At 44.0% G+C, this 27,799-nt stretch overlaps 1 protein-coding gene across 4 annotated transcripts in view; it reads right to left on the bottom strand.

The window, feature by feature from the left end:
• NRCAM (neuronal cell adhesion molecule) overlaps positions 1–27,799 on the bottom strand; it is a 282,657-nt gene that overhangs the window by 78,264 nt on the left and 176,594 nt on the right. For all 4 annotated transcript variants that reach the window (XM_042964235.1, XM_042964240.1, XM_042964247.1 and 1 more), the window contains exon 4: positions 228–428. In XM_042964235.1, the coding sequence (XP_042820169.1) occupies positions 228–333 (106 nt within the window). In that variant the 5' untranslated portion in view covers positions 334–428. The remainder of the gene's footprint in view (positions 1–227; positions 429–27,799) is intronic.

Here is a 27,799-nt window from a genome sequence, read left to right as displayed (position 1 = left end):
AGAAAGATAATGATAGGGAGGGGACAATGGTCTGACCAGCTCAATGGCCATTTCTATGGTGAGACTCTTTATAAACACCAGGTGCTTGGAGGTAAAAGCCAAATTAATTTTGATTAGCTTTTCAGTATCACACAGACACCTTCTCCATTCACACGGCTCACAGTGATGGGAAATGCTGGGGAGGCTTTAACTCCCAGGCCTAACAGCTTTGAAACGTTAATACTTACGATCAAGTGGTACTTCCAGTGCACTAATCATCTGGCACAGGAAGAGAATCAGGGCCACTCTGCCTGCAGGTAAGCGCTTCTTTTTCGGCATTATTTTAAGCTGCATTAGCTGAACTCCTGCTGAGACCCACAGACTGTATTTCCTTTAATTCTTTCGCAGAAGATTTGCGTGCAACGTTTAAATAATGTTCATGCAGGGAACTGAAAAAGGGTAGGATAAGAATTATGGTGTATTAAAAAAAAAAAAGAAGGCAACGAGAGGAAGTCTGCAGCACAGAAAATCAGTTCTGTATTATACATGAACTCCAAAAAGGAACTAACGTTTAAATATTTAACTCTCAAGGCTGGAATAATCATTTATTCATACGTCAGCTAAAATCAGGTCAGAAGCATTTGTAGTGATGTCAAGTAAAATCTGTCTACTTGGCCATCCTTACGGTTTTCCCATTTAAAATATCTGCTTTTATATCGGAGGCCTACCATGTCATTCCTAATAGGAAAAAAAGCTGGGCGTATAAATCGATTGGCAACTGAGGGAAGAGGGAAGGCCTAATGGCTTCTCCATGCTAGAGATTATCTTTGGGAAAGTCCAGGGCACTGTGGCAAATTTGCTTCAAACCCCAAACACTCATTTACCAGGTGAACAGCCAACAATCAGGGCCTTCCCCTTCCCTCACTGAGACTACCGTGGCAGGCACACCCGAGGCTCCAAGTTCCAGGCCTTTCTCACCACAGTCACCCCCCTCAACAGTGGGATCTACCAAATAAAGTTCAATACATCCTTAAACAGAAAATAGAAAAACTTCAGCGATCTGGTCTCAATTTATCCTGCCAACCTTGTCTTGTCCTGTTGGCATAGAGCCATTTTTTTTTGTTTGATAGTCGGCTTCTGCTTCCCTTTCTTAGATCCGTCCTGCAACATGCCCTGAATTTTCCCACCTTCTTGCCTTTGTTCACTCCGTTCCTTCTGCCTGGAATGCCCTCTCCACCATATTTCCCTATCAAAGTCCAAGTTATTTCTGTATAGATCACCTAATATTGAAACATTAGCTGATCAACCACACTAGAAGTCATTTCACCCCCACTAAGAATTCCTGAAATTCCTTTTTTAAAAAACTGTTTATTTATTTTTCAGAGACAGAGATTGTATGAGCGGGGGAGGGGCAGAGAGAGAGAGAGGGAGACACACAATACAAAGCAGGCTCCAGGCTCTGAGCTGTCAGCACAGAGCCCGATGCAGGGCTCGAACCCATAAACTGTGAGATCATGACCTGAGCTGAAGTCGGACGCTTAAGTGACTGAGCCACTCAGGCACCCCTGAAACTCCTTGTTTTAATAATTTAATCGTGATGTATATTATACAGATAGATGCAAAGATAAATAGACTTTTTTGATACGCATGCTCTCTCCCCTACTCCTTCAGGCAAAGGTGGTGCCTCTCCCACTTCTGTATCCCTCTCCCATCACCCAACATAGTGTGCCTCACACATGAACGTGTTCGCCCCACACAGAAGAACATGAGCACACACACAATATAGACCTCTGTCCCACAGCCAACTCCTTCCTGGAATGACAGATTCAATCGTGACTTCTCATTAATGAAGACAGAGGGGAGTGACCAATGGCTCTCTCGAGAACGTAGAGGGATGCTGTTATTGCAGACGACGATAGCTCCCACAGCTTAATTATTGAATGACTTGTGCGATTTTCATTGTCTGTGTAATTGTGTCTTTTTCTAATATCCATCTTCCCCACTAAACTAAAAGTCTCCTAAAGGGAGGGAGGACTGCACCTTTACTGTTCCCTATTATGTCCCCAGAGCCCATCACAGTGCCTGGCACATGGTACAGAGTAAATGAGTATTTGTAGGAAAAAAAAGAAAGGTTTTGAGAAAGGGTAAAGAAATAGAGATTTCAGATCTTTGAGGATGAGGTTGTATTCAGATAGTCTGACTGCCATCTACCTAAGGCTATATTTATATTTACACTATTGGGTATGAAAACCAAACCCTTGTCTATATGGTCAACTTAGTTCTCCTATCATGCCTGTATATGGAATACAGTTTATATGTATAAAAGAAAAATGAAACAATCCGGATAACGTGTTTTACTAGCAACTGAGTTCTGATTTGAACACGATTACAGTTATAGTTGGGACACCTTTTGGTAACCAAATACCAAAAAAAGAACTTAGTATACTACACAGAGACATTATATGTATATAAATCTGTTTCCTGAAGGAAATATCCATATTATGTGGTTTCATTTCAGAGCCAAGAAATTTGTCTTTCCATTTACAATACATGAACAATCACGCCCATTAAACATTGAGAGGCAGATTGAGAAGCTCCTCCAACTATTTCCAACCAAAATATACACCAGACAGTCTTTCTCTGTGTGCAAAGCATATCTGTATCATTTCATCAGATTTACTTAGGTCTCTCGTGATTTTTCTGTGGAACACTAACTCTGAATTTCAACATAAACTTTAGGGAAAATACAAATAAATGGTGCAAATGACTCTAAAACAAGTTGATGTTACAAACCACACAGATTGAGAGGAAACTACAGAATCCAAGGAAACAATGACATACCTTCCTGCTTTCTATGTCAGTTTATTTCACTTAAGTGCCTTACTCTCTGGAAGAGGTGCCGGGGAACGAAAACACTTTCTAAAAGATGCACTAATAAATTATAATGCTCACACGGTCTTAAGCAACCACCTACAATTTCTAAAGTCTTAATTTATTATTTACTTTGCCTGCATGCCTTAACTCTTCATTCTTCAAAGAGAGGAAACCGCTAAGCAGTTTCATAGACAAGGAAGTATCTTTCGACCCACACTACCTTTTCAGACGCTGTAGGGAATAAAATATTGCCGTAAAATCACAGTGTTGCATAAAGAAAAAAATTAAAATTGTAAGAGAAACTGAGAAAGGACTTACTTGAAGAGACATGAGTAAATCCTCACAATGAGAGGGGGCTGTAAGCTAGATGAAGTGTTTCTTCGGAAGCAGTAAGTTAACTGCAACAACTGTGTCCAGTGTAGCTTCTGTTTGGAGAGGACAAAGCCACTGCCCTCCCCATCCTCAGACTCCTGCCTATGGAAAATCACTCACTCCTCCTACATATGCCATCAGAGGTGAAAGACTCCATGCCTAAGGACAGCATTAGGTCCCCAGCACTCACTCAAAGTGAGAATCAAACACAGCTACAGAAAATTGAGCTTCCTCTCCGTAGGAGTGATGTGCTCGGCATGTCTCACAAAGAAAAACCGCTGCTTCTGTGCTCTCAGTATTGATGTCAACGCCCTGCCCTGTTAGGAGCCCATCTGCCCTGTGGTCCTACCTTGCAAGGTGACGGTCATCCTCTCTTACCCGAGAACTGTGAATCAACACTACCCGGCTTATGCAATTACATTAAAACGAGTGAAACCGCACTTGGAAGTAGCAGGCATCATGTTCAGTCAAGGCTAACGAGTATGTTAGTACAACACAGCTTGAAATTTACAAAAAAATACCTGTGCAGACATTTTAAAGCATGCTTGAATGAGAAAAATGATAGGTCGGTCTTTGCAATATAATTCACCCTGATATTTAAAACCACATATACTGTTAAAATGACCCCGGAGTATTGATAAACAGAAAAGCCTTTTAATATTTCTCCTCATTTAACTCCATTCAAAGCAACTCTTTGCCTGTTGCCTACAGACGGGAAAGAAAAATCTCCCTTCTTTGGTAAACTTTTCATCATTGGAAAGGAAATACAAGTCAAGGTTCCCTTATTTCTTTTTGCCTAAAATACATATTAAATCGTACAAATGCTCCCCTGCATTGTTTACCATATATTTTAAAAGAATTCATATTAATCCCAAGAAACATAGCTCTTCTGTTACCCACTTAAGAAGTCTTGTCATTTGAAAGAAAATAAATCTTTGTTTTTCTCTCAAGTGAAAGATGAAATTATTTTCATTAAGAAAATATATCAGCTTTTAACCGGAACTGGAAGGCCATGCATTAATCACCATTTTATTCTGGTCTGTTTGTGCTTTTTTGGCGTCCCAACATGGGTGGTTCAATGCTGACTGTGCAACGTAACACAATCTATTCTCTAAGCCAATAAACAAATATGCTTATGTGACTGGATGCCCTTTGGCACACTAATTGTTGCTTTGGTGACCCATCAGTGTCTGGCCTCACTAACTGGCCACACTAACTGAGTGTGACATCATCTTGACTGTGAAAGGCATTTTTCAGCAGTCAACTTAGGGATGGTTACTTTCTATATTTTGTTAAATGTTTACCATAAGAATGAGCGCATTAATGTCCATTCTAGCCCATGCTTGTGCTTTTCAATCACAGATTTTTGAGTCTGAGACTATGGAAGGAAGGTCAATGGGAAATGGACAATGACTTTGCATAATGAACACATCAACAAAGTCACACTTAAATCTACACACAACTACATTACCATGAAAACGCCTCAGAAAAAGTAGTCTGAGATTATGTGCCCACAGCAGTTGTAACGGTCTCTTCAAATAACAAAGCCAACTTTGTGAAGCACCAGGAACATGTTTCTAATTTCCTCCTAGCCCAAAGGGATGTCCTATAGTAGAGTTTCAACAAGGAATCTGGTACCTAGAAGCTAGAATAGTATTCAAGGAAAGATGGACAATTAACAGGTGTTTTTACCCAAATAATAGATGATAGAACACGTCTCGATAACAGTTCAAATCTTCATTCCTCAGAGCACTATAACTGGTTCTCTTATTTGACATCCATAGAAACCCCAGAAAATAGGAAAGCAAGTATGGTGCCCACTTAATAGATGAGAAGAAAAAAAAAGCCGATCACAATGGCTGTGTTTCATCGAGCACCTTCCATGTGCCAGGAATCACACGGAGTTTGCTCCACGCATTCACTTATGTCATCTTGCCAATAACCCCAAAAGGTAAACTCTATTACACCTCCCGATTTACTGATAAGGAAGCCGAGGCGCAGAATGGTAAAGTCACCTGCTTAAGGACACACACCCGGTATGTTAAGTGCCAGACCCAGAGCTCCGGTTCTGGGAAGGTCTGGAACTTCCAGCCGGCTCACATCACCACACCCTGAGAAGCCCCTGGCATTTCCCTCCCTCTCATAGTTTCTGATTTTGCATTTAACTAAGAAGCAAGTAGAATTACCAAGTTTAGCCACTGGTGTTAAAAGAAAAAAAAAAACCCTAATGGTTTCTGAATATAGATATACATATAGAGAGATCAGACAGAAGATCTTCACGGCGCTGCCCATAGCATGACTCCGGGGGCCTCTTCATGTGGGAATCCACATGAATAGTGTCAGCTGGAATTGTACCACATGCTGGCTGGGGCCTTTTAAAGGAACTGCTAGTGAGGACAATGTGGAGAAGACACGCTTCACAAAGTTAATTTTAAAAGTAGGCGATATATGCACATGGTACAACATTCATAAGGTACAAAAGATCATAAATTCAAAGTAAGCAACCTAGTTTCTCCCTGAGAGGGTTATTACTAACCAAGTTTTGCAAATCCTTCTAGAGCTATTTCATGATAAGGATAAACATACGTAAAATAAGATCTTAAAGACCTCCTGAATTTAGAAAAATTTATACAAGCCCTTTTGTCACTGAGGTTAGAGCATCAGAAATACCAACGCCTTTTAATGAGATCTAACCTTTTGCAACCCATGAAATGATTTGGACGCTGGCTTTTTTTCCTCACACATCCTTTGTTTAGCATAGCCAATTACACGAAAGGAAATAGTAGGCAATGATATAATCGAGAGATCTAAGACAAAGGATAAAGCATGCTTAACGAAAAGTCCACGTGGGTGAGACTAACAGCGACCCTGACCAAGGATGGCACCTGTTCACACTTGTACAGCCAGTTATCTGCGGACAGCCGTCAGGATCAGCTGCAAGGGTGGGAGAGCTGACTGGAGAAGAAGGGTGGGTGCGGTGAGAGAGAAAGGGAACAGCGCCTCTCAAAGGAAGACCTTCTCCTCCCACCTCCAAATCCAATCACAATTAACTATGAATGAACGGGTGGCTGTAATGCTCTAAATGCTCACTACACTCCCTTTGTCCTTCTGCGTTGACCCCACCATCCTGACCAAGGCTAGAAGAATCAGGGGTGGGTGTCTGACCAAGGTAGCAGCCATGTTGAGCATGTGAGATGACTGGGCTGTTTTAAAGGGCTGAACAGTGACCAACAAAGTGGTAACAAATTCGTCTCTCAGGGGGAGGGTAAATACAAGGCAGAAAGGTCGAGTGAGTCAATAGTTTGGAGCGGGAACAAAGGCCAAAGATCATACAGAGGCAAGGCAGCATGAGAAGCCCTGAGTAAGCAGAGGATATGAGGTGTCCAGAGCAGAAGGAGGCCAGTGGGCAGCCACAGGATCAGTCGAAACAGGGACAGGTTGTTGCTGAGTGACTGCAGCATCACAGAACACCTGAAAGGTGGTAACAAGTGCCTACTCCTCTCGAACCATGACAACCAGGCCTCTAACACTCCTGGTACCCCAGGCAATGTCCCAATTTTCGATGAGGTTTGCCAGAATAGTGGTTCTGGTTGAAGCCTCTTCCTGTCTTTCTTGCATCTTATAAACTGAATCAAGCCTTCGATCTAGCAGGACAGATAGACTGCTACATAGGTGGCCCACTCCTCACAGCATCCATACCCATACCTCTCACAAAGACGCTGGGTTTGGTCACATGACATACTTTGGCCAATGGGATTTTAGCAAGAATTATGCAAGCAGAGGTGTGGTGAGCATTTGCACACTGGGGCTTAGGCTCTTGTAAGTTCTCTCTGGGAGGCCTGAGCCGCACTACGGAATGTTGAGAGGCCAGCGGAAAGAGGCCCTGGGGGGGACGAAACACCACTGTGGACTTTCTGGGCCCACCTGAATTCCCGGCTGAAAACCACCGAGCAAGTAGCTTAGTAAACCACATGCAGCAGCAGAACCATCTGAGAACAGAGAACCAGATATTAACCATCTAAGGGTTAACAAACCCTCAGAATTATGAAAAACAACAAATTGTTGTTTCAAGCCACAAAACTTTGGGTTGTTACACAGCCACAGGTATCTGGAACAATTAACAAGATACACTGAGACAGGCTGTCTCTTGTAACCAGAAAGACTTTAATACACACATTTGAGAGGGCTGATGTGTCCAAGGCACAGATCTCCTTATGAGATTATGGCCGGAACCACAGGAATTCTAAATGAAGAGTCTGGCAATGTAGGTTTTTCCCTCTGAAATGAGCTATCCTTCTGTTTTCTCCTGGATATGCTTCCTTGTACACATATTGGTACAGCCAAGAGGCACAGACTTAAGTTACATTTCTCATGCAAAACTTAAGACGGTTACCACTGACGTCAAACAAATTTCCTTGCATGGAAACAAATGTGGTTTATGCCTAATTTAGAGTCTTAGATATTGTATCAGTTTATTTCTAAGGCAGAAAAGGCAAACACGGAGCTAGAGAACAGGGTGAGAGAGAGTGAGCTCGGTGTTGTTAGTCTACCCCTCCCACCTTCCCATGTTATTAGTGCTAGGAAAGGTATATTATCATAAACGAACTAGCTGGAAATCCTTCATTCCAGCCGGAGGCGATTTCACATAAAGAACAGATCTCCGTTACTTGCCGATATGCATTTTGCACTACAAAGGATTTATCAGCAAAACAGGGGAGTAATTCATGAAATATTTAACTCCTACTGCACTTCGTTTTCTTTAAACAGGCCATGTGGAAATCTGCATTTATAAAAAAAATAAATCAATAAGTGATCCTTTGCTTCCAAAAGAATTTGTCAGATTTACTCCAGACAGCATCTTGCTCCTTAGCATTGAAAATACAATTCAGTTTCCAGGAAGTGAAATATTAGCTCCTCAGGAGTCCATATTCTCTATGAAAGCTAAGCACACAAACGCATGGATGTTAGAAACAATTTTCTCCACGATGTTGAAATTTAATCAACCCATCGATCAAAGCTTTAGAATACTCTGCTGAGTGTTGTATGTGCTAAAAGATACTGACTTCTCAGGAACCGCTTTTTCTATGAGAAGATCACATTCTATTTCTCCTACTATTGAAAAGGGCTCTGTAGAAAGGATTTATTCCACTATGCAGTGAAAGAAATGGCATTTCCAAGAGCCGATTTAGGAACGCCAGCAAGAACAAAGTATTTTGGGTCCAAGTGTCCTGCTTCCCGGAATAATTGGGACAGAAAAGCCTCTGGTTTCTATCAAAGTTGGTTGATAACAACCTTACACTTAGAATTACTGCCTTTTTGTGTCTCTTCAGTTCCATTTTCATGGAACCATTTTTGTGGGTAAGCTGAGCATTTATTTCCTAAAGACAAACATTTGTGCCTTTCTGGAAAGAGAGCCGGGAAGTAAGAAGGGAACGTGACATAGGAGGACAAAGACAAAGCAATAAAAGATACACCATAGGTGTAAGAAATTTCCAAGTTACATTATGAGTATCTTTTTTTTTTTTTTTTTTTTTTTTTTGGTTTTGAAATTATGGCTATTCACCAAGAAACTAGGCAGAAAAATACCCGCAAAAAATAATTCTCTTAAGCACATGAAAGGAATCTCAAAGATTTCCAGGACAACTTCTGTAAGGGCTCACGCTTTGAACACCTCTCAGGTCTCCTCCAGCCCTGGGCTTTGGAGTGTGAGCTCTGCGCCTGTGTTAATGAAGCAGAGCCAAATAAAGCAGCCACCCAGAGTATAGCCATTGACATGCCCCCGCAGGAAAATAAAACCAAGACCAGAACTTGGAAAAAAAAGAGACCTAAGCATCAGATTCTGCGAGGCCACTGGTTATTAAATCTGATGAAGCCTGGCAAGGCAGAGATGGACACATGAGTATCAGGTGCACGTGACCATCTCAACAAAGGGCAGAATGACGTGGGCGGGGAGGCAAGTCTGTGTCCAGTCTCTTCTCAGAGAGGAGGAGGCGTGGGGTTCCCGCAGAGGCTGAGCAGTGGTTTCTGAGTCCGGCTACCACTTGCTGAACCTCCTGTGGCCAGTGGACATCACTTGGGCAATAGGAGAGGCAATATTTTGTGGAGAAGGGATTCAAAGCCTGGAAGAGCAGCCAGCAGAATCTAGAAATGCAAGGGGCGGGGGAAGAACAAAACCAGCAGAAAGGTGAGAGGCGGCGGGAAGGACACCCAGGGATACCACTAAGAATAATGTTGGAGACAGAACCCAAAGACATTCCTAGAGGTAAAAAGAGTATTAGGTGTGAGTGCAGAGAATGCTCACGTACAGGAGGCAATGAATAGTTGAAGGCCCTCTTTCTCCTGCCTGGTCAGGTGGCTCAGGATTAAGCCAGTAAACACTGGGGATCTGACACCAAAAGCAAAAGCAACAAAAGCCAGAATAAACAAGTGCGACTATGTCAAAAGAAGACACACAGATGGCCAACAAATACATGACGAGCTTCTCACTATCACTAATCATCAGGGAAATGTAAAATAAAACCACAGTAAGACATCACCTTACACTTGATAGAATGGATATTATCTAAAAGACAAGAAATAAGTGTTGGTGAGGATGTGGAGAAAAGGGAATCCTTGTACACTGTTGGTGGGAATGTAAATTGGTACAGCCATTCACTTAAAAAAAGGTTGGATAGTCAGGAGAGCTTGTGACTCTTGATCTCAGGGTTGTGAGAGCAAGCCCCACATTGGGAGTAGAGATTGCTTAAAAATAAATAGAAATAAATAAATGTGATGTGATTTTATATAAATATACATATACGTACATACACACAAACAAGGGAATGATATTTAGTCATTAAAAAATGAAATCCTGGGGGCGCCTGGGTGGCTCAGTCGGTTAAGCGTCCGACTTCGGCTCAGGTCACGATCTCACTGTCCGTGAGTTCGAGCCCCGCGTCGGGCTCTGGGCTGACTGCTCAGAGCCTGGAGCCTGTTTCAGATTCTGTGTCTCCCTCTCTCTCTGGCCCTCCCCCGTTCATGCTCTGTCTCTGTCTCAAAAATAAATAAACGTTTAAAAAAAAAAAAAAAAAAAAAAAAGAAATCCTGCCATTTGTGACAACATGGATGGACCTTGAGGGCATTATGCTAAGTGAACTGAGACAGAGAAAGACAAATACCACATGATCTCATTCCGTGTGGAATCTGAACAAAGCAAAGCAAAACAAAACAAAATAAAACAAAACAAAAAACCAAGATCCTAAGTACAGCGAACAGACTGGTGGTTGTCAGAGGCAGGGGGTGGTTGGGGTGAAATGGGTGAAGGGAGTGAAAAGGTACATACTTCCAGTTATAAAGAAATAAGTCAAGGGGATATACACATGGACAGCATGATGACTGTAGTTAATAACACGGCATTGCCCATTTGAAAGTTGCTAAGAGAGTAAATTGTAAAAGTTCTTAGCACAAGGAACATATCTTGTAACTATGTGTGGTGACGAATGTTGGCTAGACGTTATTGGGGTGATCATTTCACAACATACACAAATGTCAGATCATTATGGCATACACCTGAAACTCATAGAATGTTGTGTGTAAATTACACCTCAATTAAACGAACTGCCATCTTCTCATGCAAACAGCAAAATGTACAGGGAATTTTAGAGGATTTAATTAAATTTAACTCAATCTGAGAATCAATTATGTACAGATCAATGGCTGCTTGGGGGTGGTCAGAGAGGACAGGTAGCAAACAGGCAAGGGGAAGCTGCGGTTTTGGGGTTTTTTGTTTTTTGTTTTTAGGAGGGAGCTGTTTTGAGCAGTGCTCAGCAGAATGGATGCTATAAGGCTTCCGAAGCCAAGTTATAATTGTGTAAAATGACAATAATATACCTGCCCTCCTAACCGCGATCATCACCACAACCACTAAACCATAAAACAGGCTGCCAAGCCCCAGTTGCAGCATCCAGATGATTCTTGGTCATTTTAAAGAAATAAAAGTCAATAGTTTTCCATCCTTGTGTCAAAGGATGGAAAAGAAGAGCTCTTTGACCTTCATTAGGGAGCTTCTTAAAATATAATACTAAAAGTATAATCCAGAAAAGAAAAAATAATAAATTAAACATCATCAAAATTAAAAACATTTGTTCTTCAAAAGACGGCAATAAGAAAATGCCAAGCCAAGCCACGTACTAGGAGACCAGTATTTATAATCACAAATCTAATAAGGGACTTGTAGCCACAAAATATAGAAAACTCTTACAACTCAAAAATAAGAAGACAATTCGATTTTTAAAAATGGGCAAAAGATATAGGTAGGCACTTCTCCAAGGATATACACATGGCTAATAAACCCATGAAAAGATGTTTGATGTAATTTGTCATTACGGAAATGCAAATTACAACCAGATGAGATACCACGATGCACCCACCTGAAAAGTTGTATTCAGAAAGACTGATTATATCAAGTACCAGTCAAGATGGGGAGTAATTAGAATTTCGGGACATCGCTATGGGAATGTAAAAAGGTATCGCCACTTTGGAAAAAGTTTGGCAATTCTTAAAAGTTAAACATACACTTACCATACAACCCAGCAATTCCACTCCAAGGTATTTAAGACTGATGAACCAGAAGTCCGCATAAAGACTTGTATGCACACGGACACAGCAGCATTTCCTATAATAACCAGCAACTGGAAACAATCCGAATGTCCACCAACGGGTGAAAAGATAAACACGACAAGGTATATTTATGTAACGGAAAACTCAACAGTAACAAAGAATGAATGGCGGATATATGTGTCAACACCGGTACAACCTGAAAATTATGCAAAGTGAAAGAAGCCTGACACAAAAATGTGTATGATTCCATGTCTATGAAGTTTCTAGAAAGGTAAAACCATAGAATCAGAAAACAGATTAGCGGCTGCCCGGGTCTGTGGGGTGGGAGGTAAGAATGGGTAGGAAGAAATTCTTTGGAAGGTGACGGTAATATTCTAAACTAGACTGGAGTGAAGTCTGCACAACGGTATTGATTTACTAAAATTCAGCGAACTACACTTAAAAGGAGTAAATTTTACGGTATGTAAACTATATCTCAATAAAACTATAAAAAAGAAAAATAACTTCAGACACCTTGTGTTTTCCAAATAAAGACACACTCCAGAGGTCTTCCCCGCCCTGACACGTGCTCTCACATATTACACTACTTCTAGTCCCAGTATGAGTTAAATACATCTATTTCCAAACAAAGTTAAGCATTACTAAGAGAAATGGTAACCAATATATTAGTTTTTGAGGCTAGCTGAATTATTGAAGAGGTGATTTCAAGAGGACAAACGTAGAGAGAGAAATTTAGAGGGGACTATTCTAACTAAACTACAGAAGGCTAGAGAAAATAAGCTACCTTTGTGATTTTCATGAAAACGGTATTTCTATCACCATCTGCAAGTTAGTTGCCTTAACAAGGGCTCAGGACAGCTTTCAGAATTTCTCAAGATGGTTTTTATGGTAAAGACCCACTTTTACATAACTCTGATTTCAAATCAGAATTACTTCGGCCTCGCCCACACTTCCATCTCATGGGAAGCAGAGAGATGATTCATCAGGGAGTCTCAGAGTGAGGACACATGCCTCCTTCACAAGCCACCACGCCTCCCCCTTGTCCCCAAGTGGCTTAGCGTGCTGACGATTACGAACACTTTTAAATATCAATGGCATTTATTTCTATCTCGCTAAGTAAAAAATGAGGCGCCAAAAGCAGAGATTTAAAAAATTAAACTTCTTGGGGCTCCTGGGTGGCTCATTTGGTTAAGCATCTGACTCTTGATTTTGGCTCGGGTCATCAGGTCATGATCTCACAGTTCACCACATTGGGCCCTGGGCTGACAGTGTGGAGCCTACTTGGGATTCTCATTCCCCCCTCTCTCTGTTTCTGTCTTCCTGGCAAAATAAATAAATAAACTTCAAAAAATGAAATAAAACTTCTCAAATGCAGACTCAGTCTCTGAGAAATCCATTTCCTTGCCCAGAGGAAGATTCTGGCCTCCGGCTGCTGGAGAAGGAGGAGGCTGTCTGTGTGCTGTGTAGGATGGGAACCCTTCCAAGAGGTTCTCTCCACCAATTAACACCCTCCACTCCAGGGCTGAAAAAGCTCATGTAGTCCTCTGGCTGAGAGCCCGATAAAATAGCATTAATCCCCTCTGACTACCACATCCTCTATGCCTGAAGCTCTTTGTCTTAATTAGTCCTACTCTCTCTACTTCTCCCATTCTCCAAGAATTCTCTTTCCTTCCCGCTCTTTCCAGCCTAGGTCCCATGGGACACCCTTCATATTTTTTTTTTTTTTTCTTTTTCAGGTCTGTCCTCTCAACAACTTTAGCCCAGGAACAACCTGGATTCAGCACAGTCTTGCCTGCCATGACGTAAAGCCCAGATTCCCCACGTTGCACATACGGGTGGGGTAAAGTGATAAAGTGGAAAGATGGGCAGTGGAGTCAGCCCCTAGTTCAAATCCTGGCTTTGCCGCTTAGAAGCTGTGTTGCGTTGGTTATGCTAAATGAGCTCTCTGTGCCTTAGTCCTCTCATCTGTAAAGCGGGGCTAACTACCCAGCTCCAGGGCTGTAGAGAAGATCAGTGAGATAAATTTGTCATGTGCACAAGCAACATGCTAGGTGCCCCCTTAGTAGATGGTGACAAGTCCATGTGACAAGGCCTGTCATACACAGCCTCTGCACACCTTCCCAGCCTCCTGTTGTGTCCCATGCTCTATTACAAGCCTAATGAATGACGCGTTGATCTCCATGTCTTCCGGACTCTTTCCCCACTGTCCTCAGGGCCTGGATAAGGCTGCCTCCTTCCCGGAGACTCGGCTCACATGCGGTCCTCTTGGACTGTCTGATTAAACAGTAGCCACTCACCACATGCGGCTATCCAGCTCGAAATTAGCACTATCTACAGTGAGAAATCCAGTTCCTCCGTCACACTGACCACATCACAAGTAGTGGCTCCTGTGTTGGACAGCGCAGAACAGACCATTTCCATCCTACCAGGAAGTTCTGCCGGACAGAACTGCTCCAGGGGAAAACATGTTCGCTACCCCACACGTTCTTTTATAAAAGCACTCATCGTTTCATGCTTTGGTTGTTGAGTCTTTGTCCGTACGAACTGTGAGTTTTCTAGAGTGCCACCCCAGTCAGTGACAGTATGCTAAATGGTTTACTGAATGATTAAAAAACTTAAAAAAAAAAAAAAAATCTTTTCGTTTTCCAGAGGCCCCTGACCCATGAGGAAGGAGCTCCTAATATCTTTGCCTTCGGGAGCTGGTCCTGACTGGGTTTGCCTTGTTTTGCCTCCTTGTTTGGACTGGTTTCGCCTCCTATTCCATTTCTCAATACGCTCTAATCCTTCTTAATTCAGTTCCTGGCCTTCTTGACTCCCTGACCTCTTTCCTCTTCTCAGATGTGAGTCTTCCCAGATTGGCTGCTGTCTCTTGCTCTTGGGGCTCTGTCCCTAGCTTCCCTCCACTGTCTCTCATTGTGCTCTTTTGTGGGATTACATTTGTTTCCAGCCCCTCTGGGTCCCTAACCTGTTCAGGCGAGCCCTGCTCTAGACTGTGTGGCCAGGATTTCCTGGCCTCCCAGAACGGGTGTCAAACAATATGGCTTCTGGGAAAATATCTGATGCCAGGTAAGTCACTGAATAGAATATATCCCTGTATCTGCAGTGCCTTGGCAGCTTCTGGCACACAACCCTCACAAACTTGTGTTGAAAGAATGAATGCGCCACGTATGTAATCAAGAGATACAATCATGGGAAGGAATGAGGCGCACAGAAGAATGGGGCTGGGGAAGGAGGAGAGCCAATATGGAGAAGAATACATCGCTGCAGAACATGACTGTTCAATCCACAGGGCACACCTCCAAGAAGCCGTATAAACCTGCTCATAAGCAGTCCTGGGACAGAGTGGGGAAAGGAGGAGGAATTTACCCCCAGGCTCCACTCGGTCGAAGGCTCGCACCCTGCACCTCTGGGTCGTGCGTTCCAAAGCATGGTCACCTTGTGGGTCCTGCAGTGGCGTCAATACAGGAGCCTCCCAACACAGGGTGGGAGACGAGATGCTGGTGCGAAGCTTCTCAGAGCCCACGTGGACCCGGAACATGACACAGGGAGGCTCACAGGCTCTGAAGCGGAGCATAACAGATGTCCGGCACTGAGTTAACTTATAACCGGATATAAGTTAACCGTTCAAATCATCTAGCCATCATGGGTGGGGCTGGGACACCAGAGGATGACAACAGGGGAAGATCTACAATGGGGGGTGTTCTCACACTTGATTCCTGCTGCGGTTCTAGGAACAGGGGAAGCAGAGGAAAGAACGGACCGGTTGGCAGGACAGAGGCACCGGAACAGTCCGGTGGGATGGTGGTTCCCCAAGGATGAATGTGATACAGAGAAAATGAGTGTGGGGATGTCAGCAGGGACCGTGGGCACAGAAAGGCTGAAGAAAACCTGATCCACTTTATAGTTTTGCCTGAGGCCAAGTCTACTTTGAAAGATTCCCCACGTCTTCTCCTTTGTCCAAAACCTCAGGCCAACGAAGGGACCCTAGCACCCTTGCCAAAGTTTCACCTTTAATAAGATTTCCTCAATCATTATGAAAGCGATTAAAGGCCCAGATAATGGTCTTGGCACTAAGGGTCGATACACTTGACTTCACCAGACTTTCCTCAGAGCCCAAGCACCAATTCCATTGTTTCCAGTGTGGTGACTCTCTAAATAAGACACTGGGAATCGCTCTGGTTTGCTCTATACCTAGTCTACAGCTGGCAGATGTCTTTTGGAGAACAAATGCTCTTCTTGTGATTTGCTGTGTCCATTCACATCTTATTAATCAAGACATTTTCAGCAAGGTTTTGTTTCTTCTTTAAGAATCATAGACTTGAGGGGTGCCTGGCTGGCTGCGGCATCTGACTTCAGCTCAGGTCATGATCTCGAGGTTTGTGGGTTCGAGCTCCACGTTGGGCTCTGTGCTGACAGCTGGGAGCCTGGAGCCTGCTTCAGATCCTGTGTCTCCCTCTCTCTCTGCCCCTCCCCTGCTCATATTCTGTCTCTGTCTCTTAAAAATAAAGAAATGTTAAAAAATAAAAATTAAAAAAAAAGAATCATAGACTTGAGGGGTTCCTGGGTGGCTCAGTCAGTTAAGCACCTGACTTTGGCTCAGGTCATGATCTCACAGTTTGTGGGTTCGAGCCCCACACCGGACTCTGTGCTGCCAGCTCAGAGCCTGGAGCCTGTTTCAGATTCTGTGTCTCCCTCTCTCTCTGCCCCTTGTTTTCTCTCTCTCTCTCTCTCGAAATTAAATAAAAAACAAAAGAATCATAGACTTTAGAGGCAAAGACACTCCAAGAAATTATTTCAGCACCTTCTTTCTAGGCGGAAGGACAAAAAAGGCATCCCTAGAAAAGCTGGCATGTTCACCCTCTTCTGCACCACTCCGAAACCCTCTTAGCTGCCCCTCAGATTTCAGCCACAGCTGGGAGGGTCCTCTTCCCCTGCAGGCTGTCAGAAGCTCTACACGGGTGCGCCTAGACTCGGCCTCACCTTGTCCCTTCAAAGGGATCCTTTGCTTCCTGCCCTAAACATCTCTAATTTCTGGCTCAATCCTCCCAGGAATCCACTCACACATGCACAACTTGGCAGAGCCAGGGAGTTAGCGCTGTGGGGTCACTTTTCCCCAACAGGAATTTAGAGTCAGTGAATAAATAAAATACCTCCCTCATTTCGCCCCAGGCAGACAGTCCTGAGATGCATTTCATAAACCCCCCCCTCAAAGGTTCCAAGGTGGAATCAAACAGCCAAAGCAATCATACATTCTTGTGTTGACTTTTCTCCTTTTTCCATTTCACTCCCCTGTGCTGCCTTCCTGCTCCCTGAGATGACATTTCCAAACAAACTGTCTCTGCACAAATTTTGGTCTCTGGCTCAGCTTTTGGGGGAGCTATGTTAAGATATCTGGGTGGCAGTCTTAGCTTGGATTTGCAAAGTCTCACACCCTGGATTCATGCTCTAGGAGTACAACACCCACGACTGGCCCTTTGGTGTGCCCACCACCCCTGCACAGCCACTCCTCAACTGCAGTGACTTGTGTCTTCTTCCGAAAGCCAACAGGGGAAACAGGAGCAGCTATCCCCTCGGCACCTGCGCCCCCAGGTGTATCCTCTTTGTACACTGAGGGAACAGGTGCAGGGAGGCCAGAGAACTCATCCAAGATCTCACAGTGCAAATTCAAATTAGGACTTGAACCCTAGTCCTGTGTAATCTTCTAGAGGACGCCAAGAGGAGACGAGTCCTTATTACTACACGTCTTGAGCCCCTCCGTCCTCCGAAGTCATTCCCTGCAGATCTAGAGGACACGACACGTAGGTCTAGATGCACAGTTTCACTCTTTCTCTGGGTCCTTTCTTCTCGGGTCCGTCTTTGGTTCTCCATCACCTCAGGGAGCACAAGATGACCGATCAGTCATATTGACCCTCACAGTGTGAAAAGTCTTTCTGCTTCACTATCTAGAATTTTTTTTTCCTTTTCTTCTTCCCTCGGGTCACATTCTTTCACCTCCTGGCTCAGCTTCTTATTTTCCTTTGCCTCGTTGGAAACACAAGTGCAGACTCCCGTGGTGCATGAGTCACAGCTCGGAGAGGCATTTCACAGCCACCTTCAACTTCCACCTCAAGCTTGGCTACCAGACTGACTGGAGGGTGCACACTGGAAGGAAGGTGAACATGACCCAGCCCGTGGAGACCACAGAAACAGCTCTCATCTCCCCAGGAGTTTAGAGCAGGCACCTCTTCTCTCTGGCCCCCTCAGGAACCACACTGATGGCGTGTCAGCAAACCCCAAATTTCTTCTCAGACCCTAGACTCCGAGGGGTGGGGATACCCAAATCACATTATTTTTCTTCGCAAAAGAGAATTTCACCACATTCTTTGCTTTGTTGTTGGTGGAAATGAGAACGGATGTCTCCTCTCCCCAGGTGTGGGGACGAGAGAATAACGCTAAGTCCAAAGGTTAGAAAGAGAGAAGTTCTCTGAGCGTGCGTGACACAATAGGCTGGCTCTTCCCTAACAGGTGCGAGGTGGTAGAGGAGCCAATGCAGTTCATTGCCCTGACTCCGGGCCACCCCCCCCCCCCCGCCATGGCAGAGGCAAAATGGGGTGGTGCCTGCCTGATGCCCGCTTCCTGCCAGCACCATCTGCCAGGTGCTAGCATTTCCCAGCCATGAACCGCGCTGTGTAATCGCCTCCAATCATGGGGTGTTTCTCTGAGGTCCCTACCCCTGCCACGAGCACAACTGTCACACACAAGTCACTTAGGAAACTAGAAGTCATTCATCTCCATGAACGACCCAACTCCACAGAGCTCGGCTCACAGGCTTATGGGATGACTTAATCAGAAAAGCTCATTTTCAGGTTGGGTGGGTGCCATCAGGGAGGAACACATGTTCGACAGCTGAATGTGACCTGGGCCAGACCTCATATCAGCCCAGCAGCTTGAAGATCACATCCTGAACCTCCTTTACCTCACAACACCATGCGGGCTTACGTGGTTTCTCCATATTGCATTGCCTGCTGTTTCTTGAATGTACCATAGTATTCATGCTACATTTAATGCTATGTATGTGAAAATATAATATAGCTTAGCATCTTTTCTACTGCCTTTTCATGTAACTAGGAAGACGTATTTAATGCTGCATTGTTTCATTTCTAATCATGCTTACATTCTGTACAAACCAAGTTACATGCACATTTTGGTTTACTTGAAAAAGATAGCACACGGGGTGCCTGGGTAGCTCAACTGGTTAAGCATCTGAGTCTTGATCTGGGCTCAGGTCATGATCTCACAGTTGTGAGATCGAGCCCCGAGTCAGGCTCCTTGCCAAGCGTGGAGTCCGCTTGGGATTCTCTCTCTCTCCTTCTCCCTCCGCCCCTCTCCCCAGCTCACTCGAGAATGCTCTCTCTAAATAAATAAATAAACAAACAAACAAACAAACAAACAAACATTAAAAAATAAAAAGATAACACACACCTGGGACTCTTGGGAAAAACACAAGGACCTTAAGGTCTTTAGGTGTCATCAGGACCAGGATTATTCTTCTACCTTTACTTGAAATGATCACTCCAAACATGGCCCAAAGGCTGTCATAAACTGATATTTCAGAGACATATTCACGCCCCATACTGATGATACAGTGAACAAACGATACATACTGAACATTTAACTGTGACTGGCATCAATTATTTATATGGTAGCTACCTTTAAAAAATTTTTTTTTAATGTTTATTTATTCTTGAGAGAGAGAGAGAGAGAGAGAGAGAGAGAGAGAGAGAGAGAGAGAGTATGAGTGGGGAAGGGGCAGAGAGAGAGGGAGACACAGAATCTGAAGCAGGCTCCAGACTCTGAGCTGTCGGCACAGAGCCCGACACGGGGCTCGAACTCGCGAATGGTGAGATCATGACCTGAGCTGAAGTCGGACGCCCAACCAACTTAGCCACCCAGGCGCCCCTATAGTAGCTACCTTCTTAGCAGCCTAATGGCAGCCCATTGCTTCTTATGGTCTTCTCCAGAGTAGGACTAAAAACAAAGACTCCATCTCTGTTCCTGTAACAAACACATATAAGTTTCTTTCCCGGGGTTGTCTTCTCTGAATCAGAAATCAGAGTCTGTTTCTTGTCTGATTACTTGGACCAAACCTTCATTCAGTTTCTAGGTTTCTAATTCTACGGGTCTCTAGCGGAAGAAACGTTATTCTCACTCTCCAGGTAAAGCTATAATGAAGAAAGCAATGATCTCAACACCTCCTCTTCCCTCCAACGTCAGATGGACAATAAGGGTCTCCCACCAGATTGGTAATGAATGTCGACCTTGCATTTGCTCAAGAGAAGCCAAGACATCTGGGCCGGAAGATCCATCAGATGGTCCTAGAAGCCATGGTGGCACCTGTGTAACCTCTAGCAGCTGATGAGTCATCCCAGCCCCACCTTCTGAAAGATGTTCAGGGCTGGATGTATAGCAGCCGAGGCAGCCTCAGGGGCTGTATCTAGGCAGGAAACCTGTGTGACAATACCCCTGGCACCCTCCCAACTGTCTCTTCCTTTGGCATCTGTAGATCACTGTCCCTTTGCACAGTTTTCCTGGATCCTGCAGTAAACCCGGGAGCTTTGAGATACAGGCTACTGGACTATCCCCGCCCCTGGTGGAAGGTCTCCCCAGCGCCCTCACCCTTGCTTCAGCGGTGATGGCAGGTCACCTTGTAGAAGGATCCTGAAGACCTTCTGTGAGACAGATGATTTCACAGCACAGCCCTGTTGAGACCTATGCCATTTTGACCCAGTTTAGTAAGTGGGGGAGTCCCTCTAATTCTCCCTATCACCTCCTAGAACACAGGTTCACACCAGACCTCTGGTTTATACTTTCCAAATTATGCAGCAGAATTCAGCTTCCTTCTGGAAACCCCTCATGTCCCAAACGCTCATGTTTTCAACTGCTCCTTCCCTAGAATAATGGTCATTTGCTGAGCATTTACTATGTGCCAGGCCCTGTCTATGCTAAAAAATTTGCACATATGACCTTATTTGATCCCCACACGCTTCTCTGACTTAGGTATTATTAATAACAGACAAAAGCTTGTGAATATACAGTTTCACAGATGCTGAGTAGGGTTTACAAACACCTTCAAGGTTTTTCAAGAATTAGCTGGCACATTTGTACCCCCATCTGAGAAGTTCTCTTTAAGCCATGGCTTTCTCATTTGCAGGATCTCTGACATGACACCACACCATCTGCAGAGCCAACAAAAACATACCTGTCAGAGAAGGAAACTGGTGAGTCAGAAAACCAGTGGTCCTAAAAGTGTGAGATTAATATTCAGCATTTTGAGTAGTTATGCATTGTTTAAATCATTCGAAATGTTCCTGCCTCACACATCTAATCTGGTTTCCATTGTTTTTCCAAATTTTCCATTTTTAATTCTTTTTAAAAACGTTTATTTATTTATCTTTGAGAGAGAGAGAGAGCGAGCGTGAGCCTGTGCACAAGTGTTGGAGGAGCAGAGAGAGAGAGGGAGAGAGAGAATCCCAAGCAGGCTTCGCACTGTCAGAGCAGAGCCCCGTGGGGGACTCGAGCTCATGAATGGTGACATCATGACCTGAGCTGAAATCAACAGTTGGATGCTTAACCAACTGAACCACCAAAGTGCCCTGCCATTTTTTTAATTCTTAACACTGTATGTGTGTGTCTTCAAATATTTTCCCTATGGATGAGAAGTACCATTCCACAGTGTTCTCTACAGGGTTTCCCCCACATCATTGTTTTCAGCAGGGCTGTGTGATTCTCCAACCTACTGAATCTTCAGAAGCATTTACCAAGAGGGATCCCATAGGTTTCAACTCCCAGGTCATCATGAATCACTTGGCAGTGGTCTCGTGGAGAAGCCCAAGGCTGCAGTCCAGTGCCAAGGGAGAGCAGGCCCAAATGGATTGGCCATGGCCCCCAGGGGTGTGGGTCAGGGCAACGGCACACAAGTGCCACAGGCTGGTCACACTCAATGTGACCTCTTTGGCTGCTTGTGAAAACTGAATTCATGAAGACTCCTGCATATCTTTTATTAGCACCTCTCCTACAGTGTTAGCTCCTTTTATCTTTACCATCATTTGTTCTGCCCAAACACACGGAAATTGACGGTCTGGGCCTTTCCCTGAATGGCATGTAAAAATCCTTTGGCTCCTTTCTGGCGAGACAACACACAACAGAAAGGCTACATGTAACTCCCCTTTGCATATCACGTGGGCTCAACCATTTTGGGTGAAGAACGAGGCATTTCTTTTTCGAAATGATCCAGCAGGATCATTTCTTAAAGCCTAGGAAGGTGGACATGAAAAAAAGTGCCGCCCTACCACTTGTAGCAGGGTCAACTTTGACATCCTGGCATGGGGAGGCCTGGGCTAGAACGAGCTGTCATCATAGGATGAGGCCTATGGTTATCCACGTCTCCAAGAGTCACTATGCATGGTGTGTTCCCTAGGTAAACTTAGATAATGTTTTTCTTGAGAATCTCAGGCAGAAGAGACAAAGTCCAAATCACATCCAGAATCCTTTCTGTCCCCAGGTGCGCCAAGTTTTTGTGAAAAGACAATCCCCTATACTTTTTGAGAAATACCGATTATTCCGTGGGACACATACTGCCTTATATATTTGGAATTGGCTGCCCTGCCATCCCACTCACTGTCCACACACCATGCTTTAGGCCATGTTATCCCTAAACCCACCACTTGGGATCACATACAGAGAGAGAAAAAGGCTATGATCTTTATCTGTCCTTTAACAGACATTCCTGCCAATAAGTGTGCAGGTTCTGAGATCTTTTACCTCACCCACAAGCTAAGAAGTTAGCTTGCTTTTCACAGTTTTACAGACGCCAGCAGGAGACGTGAAACTCCTTGGTCAACGACAAAGACTTTATTACATACAGCAATAGCAAGAGCCAGAGCATCCGCAGTATCAGCATTTTCCCTTTCCCTGGTTCTCAAGGTCCCAGTTCCGACAGGGTGATATGAAGAAGGCCAGGTGACACTTGTGCACACAGCAGATTGCACTACATGAGAGGAACGCTGAGTTTAGGGAACCCAACTCTTTCATAATGGGCAGTAAGCATGATTGCTCTTTGCTCTAGAGGGAAACATGTTCTCTGCCTTCTGGGGGTGTTCACTGTACAAACATCATCAAGAAGAGCCTGGAACAAAGGGTAATGAGAGACTCTGCTTACAAGATGTACAAGGGGCCTGTGGAGAATTTTCTCCCAACAATCCTTTAAATTTACTGCTGCTTCATGTGGCAGAAAGGCACACTGTGTGGCCATGCAACATAGCAATACTCTCTCATTGGCAACAGCAGGCTATCCGTCAAGGCCCTTGGCTTTGAGTCCTCAGAATCCCATGGTTTCCAAAGAGAATATTAAATGCAAATTATGACTATTGGTCACTTTTGTCCATATAAAACTGTTCTACTCTAAAAAGTGCTATAGGGTTTCACTACAAATACTTAAATTTAACCAAATTTTAATAAGTGTGACCACAAAACATCATCTTTTTAAAAACGTTTTTAAATGTTTATTTTTGAGAGAGAGAGAGAGAGAGAGAGAGAGAGAAAGCAGGGGAGGGGCAGAGAGAGAGGGAGACACAGAATCCGAAGCAGGCTCCGGGCTCCGAGCTGTGAGCACAGAGCCCGACGCGGGGCTCCAACTCACAAACCGCGGGATCATGACCTGAGCCGAAGTCGGACGCCCAACCGACTGAGCCACCCAGGCGCCCCAACAGAACGTACATCTTAAGGGGAAACATTTTCATTCATAATGCTTTATTATTTGCACAGGTACCACTGCACTTGGGATTTAGTGTATCTGGGTTCTTTACAGGAGACAGAAAGATAACGACGTGTACCTAAAATCTCAGATAGAATATGAAAAAGCTCATCAGAGGAGAATAGTAATTCCAATCCAGTGGCCTTCTTTCTACAAGTTGTTAATTCAAAGCTTGAGGGTAAGAGAGGAAAGAACCCATTTACTGACTCTGAGATAAAGCTCATTTCTTCCATGGTGTAACATTATTTTCCCTACGGCAGTTATTATATTCACACATAGAATCGACTTGAGAAAAAATATTACCTGTTTAGCCAGAAGTCTGTACAGATAATTAAATTCCTGCTTATCGCACACAATTGCCCCCCAGTCTTATGGAATAAATTAGTGCACATCAGAGTTTTGTTTTTTTTTTATTAAAACATGTATTTAGCCATGTTCACGTTAATATCTTGAATGAGTAAAATTAAATCATGCTGCATTTCTTCACTTTTTAAATTAGGAATTATATTCTGTTTATTCCTACTATGAAAGTGTAACCACAACACCCTTGTCATAAAAAAATAAGTGTACAATATTGTCTTTAAAAAAGTGTCTTTAGGGGCACCTGGGTGGCTTAGTCGGTTGAGTGACAGACTTTTGATTTCAGCTCAGGTCGCAGTCTCGGGGTCATGGGATCGAGCCCTGCGTCGGGCTTGCTGCTGAGCATGGAGCCTGCTTGAGATTCTCTCTCTCCCTCCCTTTGCCCGTCTCCCCCGCTCTCTCTCTCTTAAAAAAAAAATGCTCTTACATGAATAAAAAAGAAGCGTATTAGACTTTGTAGCATCTCCATGAGTGGAATTTAAAATGACACTAGAAATAAATGCCAGCAGAAAGCTCTGCGTTTCTGCACAGACGGGAACAGAATCGGTGGACTTACGAGTGGGGATCCTGGGGACGCACTGGCCTGTTTACGCGTGTGCACTGCTCTGAGAGGCCTGTGTGGAAATGTGTTAGTAAGTGAGGGTAAGAATTTGAAAGTCGTGCTTGATTCAGCAGCCACCACGCAGGGATGGCTGGCCTGGTGTCGGTGGGAGAAACACATAAACCTGTGCCACACTCCATGTTTCTGAAACTGACTGAAAGATACAGTTGCCTGAGGTTGATGGTGGACCACGATTTCCTGGTTATTGGTGAGTTCTTCACCTTTAAACTGAATAAGCACATTAGCCATAAGACTGTCCTGTGACTGCTGTTGTGTGTAAATCTAGCCAAAATGGTAGGGGGGAAGCTCGCTGATGGCGGGCTGGTGAGGACCTATGGGATCCAGCTCAGAATGACTCATTCAGTGTCTCTAATGGTCTAGAGGCATCTTCCTTTATGACGTGTCTTAAATCCATACAACTTTAAATAAAGATAGTGGATGCCTGGGTGGCTCAGTCAGTAAAGCGTCCGACTCGTGATTTCAGCTCAGGTCATGATCTCGCGGTTTGTGAGTTCGAGCCCCGCACTGGGGATGTCAGTGTGGAGCCTGCTTGGGATTCTCTCTCTCTCTCTCTCTCTCTCTCTCTCTCTTTCTCTCTCTCTCTCTGTCTCCCCCCCCCCCCCCGCCCTTCCCTGGCTCACTCTGTCTGTCTCTCTCTCAAAATAAATAAATAAACTTAAAAAAAAAAAAAAAGAACTTCAAATAAAGATAAGATCAGTATTAGGCCTGCAACATGGTGCGGCATGGTTTTGCTTTGGAGTCTGAAACTAACTATGGTCCACAACCTCCTTCTGAAACATTTCCTTCTTCCTCATAGCTCTGATTTCAGATTGTAAGTGTACAAACGCAGGGTGTTTATGTGTCCTCTGCCCTTTAAAATGATCTCAATATCATCTCACAGATGATAAACTGTGAGAGCAGGGGCTGGTCTGTCTTGGGTCACTGTTTTATCCCAGACAGGCTGAAAGAAGGGTCTCACTGGGGTGGTAGGAGTGCGTGATGGGGAGGCTGTCTGGATGTCATAGGAAGGGAGGGATGCACTTCCTACAGGTGACACTACTCAAATGTGATACAATTATGTACCTGACAGGAAGAACCCATCGAAACCATAATGAATACAAAGCTAGACGAAAGTGTAATGAGTAATAATACACTCCATGTGCTATCGATTCCACGTCTGAACAAGGTACTGGTTCTTTGCTACTCTGTGTTTGTTAGAGGTCAAAATGTTTCAGCAGATAGAGCTTCCCTTCTCTTAGCAACCTATCATGAGCTGGGAAAATGCTAGTCTTCTCTATTTTCCTATTTTTCAAGGACCCTACCTGGTTGGTTACTCGAGGGACTGTCACAAGGGAAAAGACAGCAAGATGAAAAAGAGCACAAGTTGGAGACTCAAAAATAATGCAAGAGGAAAACCAACAACTTTCTTTCCAGTATGTCCTGCGTTCTGAGGTTAGAACTGGCCTCCAGCACCTGTCATAAGCTATCTGGTGATGCTCTTGCATGGTCCCTTAGTCAGAAAAGACCAGGCACCCCCTTTTTGCTAGGATCTCTTTACATAGAGAGTGACAACTTAATAATTCACAGGTGGACAACAGGTTAAGTATCAGGCTTTCACCATTACATTTTAAATTTAAAACTGCTATTTATGAATTTCTGCTATCAAGATTCTAAACAGACAAGTTAGCATGCTAACAAACTTATTTTTAAGATAATATGAGCATCTAGGGGCGCCAGGGTGGCTCAGCTGGTTAAGCGTCTGACTTCGGCTCAGGTCATGATCTCACGGTTCGTGGGTTTGAGCCCCACGTTGGGTCATGTGCTGACAGCTTGGAGTCTGGAGCCTGTTTGGGATTCTGTGTCTCCCTCTCTCTCTCCGCCCCTCCCCTGCTCTCACTCTCTCTGTCTTTCTCTCTCTCAAAAATGAATAAACATTAAAAAAAAATAGAGAAAAGATAATATGAACATCTCTGAACACACGTATAATAACTATACTAATTCAAGACCAGGCAGTTGTCTACACTCATGGTCTTAGCAATGCTATTCACAATAGCCAAAAAAGTGGAAGAAATGCACGTGTCCATCAATGGATGAATGAATAAACAAAATGGGTATATATACATACAACGGAAAGTTATTCAGTTTTAAATGGAAGGACATCTTGACAGATGCTACAATGTGGATGCATCTTGAGGACATCAAGCTTAGTGAAATAAATCAGTCACCAAAGGACCAATGTTGTGTGATTCTGCCTATAGTAGGCCCGCAAAGTAGTCAAGTTCTTAGAGACAGAACATAGAATGTCAGCTGCCAGGGGCTGGGGGAGGGAGGAACAGGGGGTTAGTGTTTAAGGCGTACAGAATTTCGGTTGGAGAAGAGGTAGACGTTCCGGTGATGGATGGTGGTGATGTTTGCACAACACTGTGAATGTACTTAATGCCACTTAAAAATAGTTAAAATGGCAAATATTTTTAAGTATACTTTACCCCAGTAAAAAAAATCAAGCAGTTTCCAGTAAGAATTTTGAAAAATTATTCTTCCCAAATGTAACATAAAACACATAGCTAAAAAAAGATGAAAATCTACAAACTTTGATTAACAGGCAGATCCACTCAAAAAGGGTTTCTCTCAGGGGCGCCTGGGTGGCTCAGCAGGTTAAGCGTCCAACTTCGGCTCAGGTCATAATCTCATGGTTCGTGAGTTCGAGCCCTGCGTCGGGCTCTGTGATGACAGCTCAGAGCCTGGAGCCTGCTTCGGATTCTGTGTCTCCCTCTCTGTCTGCCCCTCCCCTGCTCATGCTCTGTCTCTATCTCTCAATAATAAATAAACATCAAAAAATTTTTTTTTAAAAAGAGTTTCTCTGCCGGGATATGATGGATAACATTCATTCAAGCCACACTCCTGCACAGCCCTCTGCTCATCTTCCATTTAAGAAAGTATATTAGAACCTAAGGGGCACCTGGGGAGCTCAGCCCATTGAGTGTCTGACTTTGGCTCAGGTCACGATCTCAGGCCTGAGTTCAAGGCCCGCATCGGGCTTGCTGCTGTCAGCACAGAGCCCACTTTGGATCCTCTGTCCCCCTCTCTCTCTGCTCCTTCCCTGTTCACACTCTTTCTCTTAAAAGTGAATTACCATTAAAAAAAAAAAAAAAGTATTCTAGAACCTAAGAAAGTGAGAGGGAGGTTATCATGGGGCAATCTGAAATAATCACTCACATATTCTG

This window comes from Panthera tigris, chromosome A2, assembly GCF_018350195.1.
Source record: "Panthera tigris isolate Pti1 chromosome A2, P.tigris_Pti1_mat1.1, whole genome shotgun sequence".
Taxonomy (NCBI): Eukaryota; Metazoa; Chordata; class Mammalia; order Carnivora; family Felidae; genus Panthera; species Panthera tigris.
Note: the sequence above shows the minus strand (reverse complement) of the source record. Positions and strands in the feature narration are given on the sequence as shown.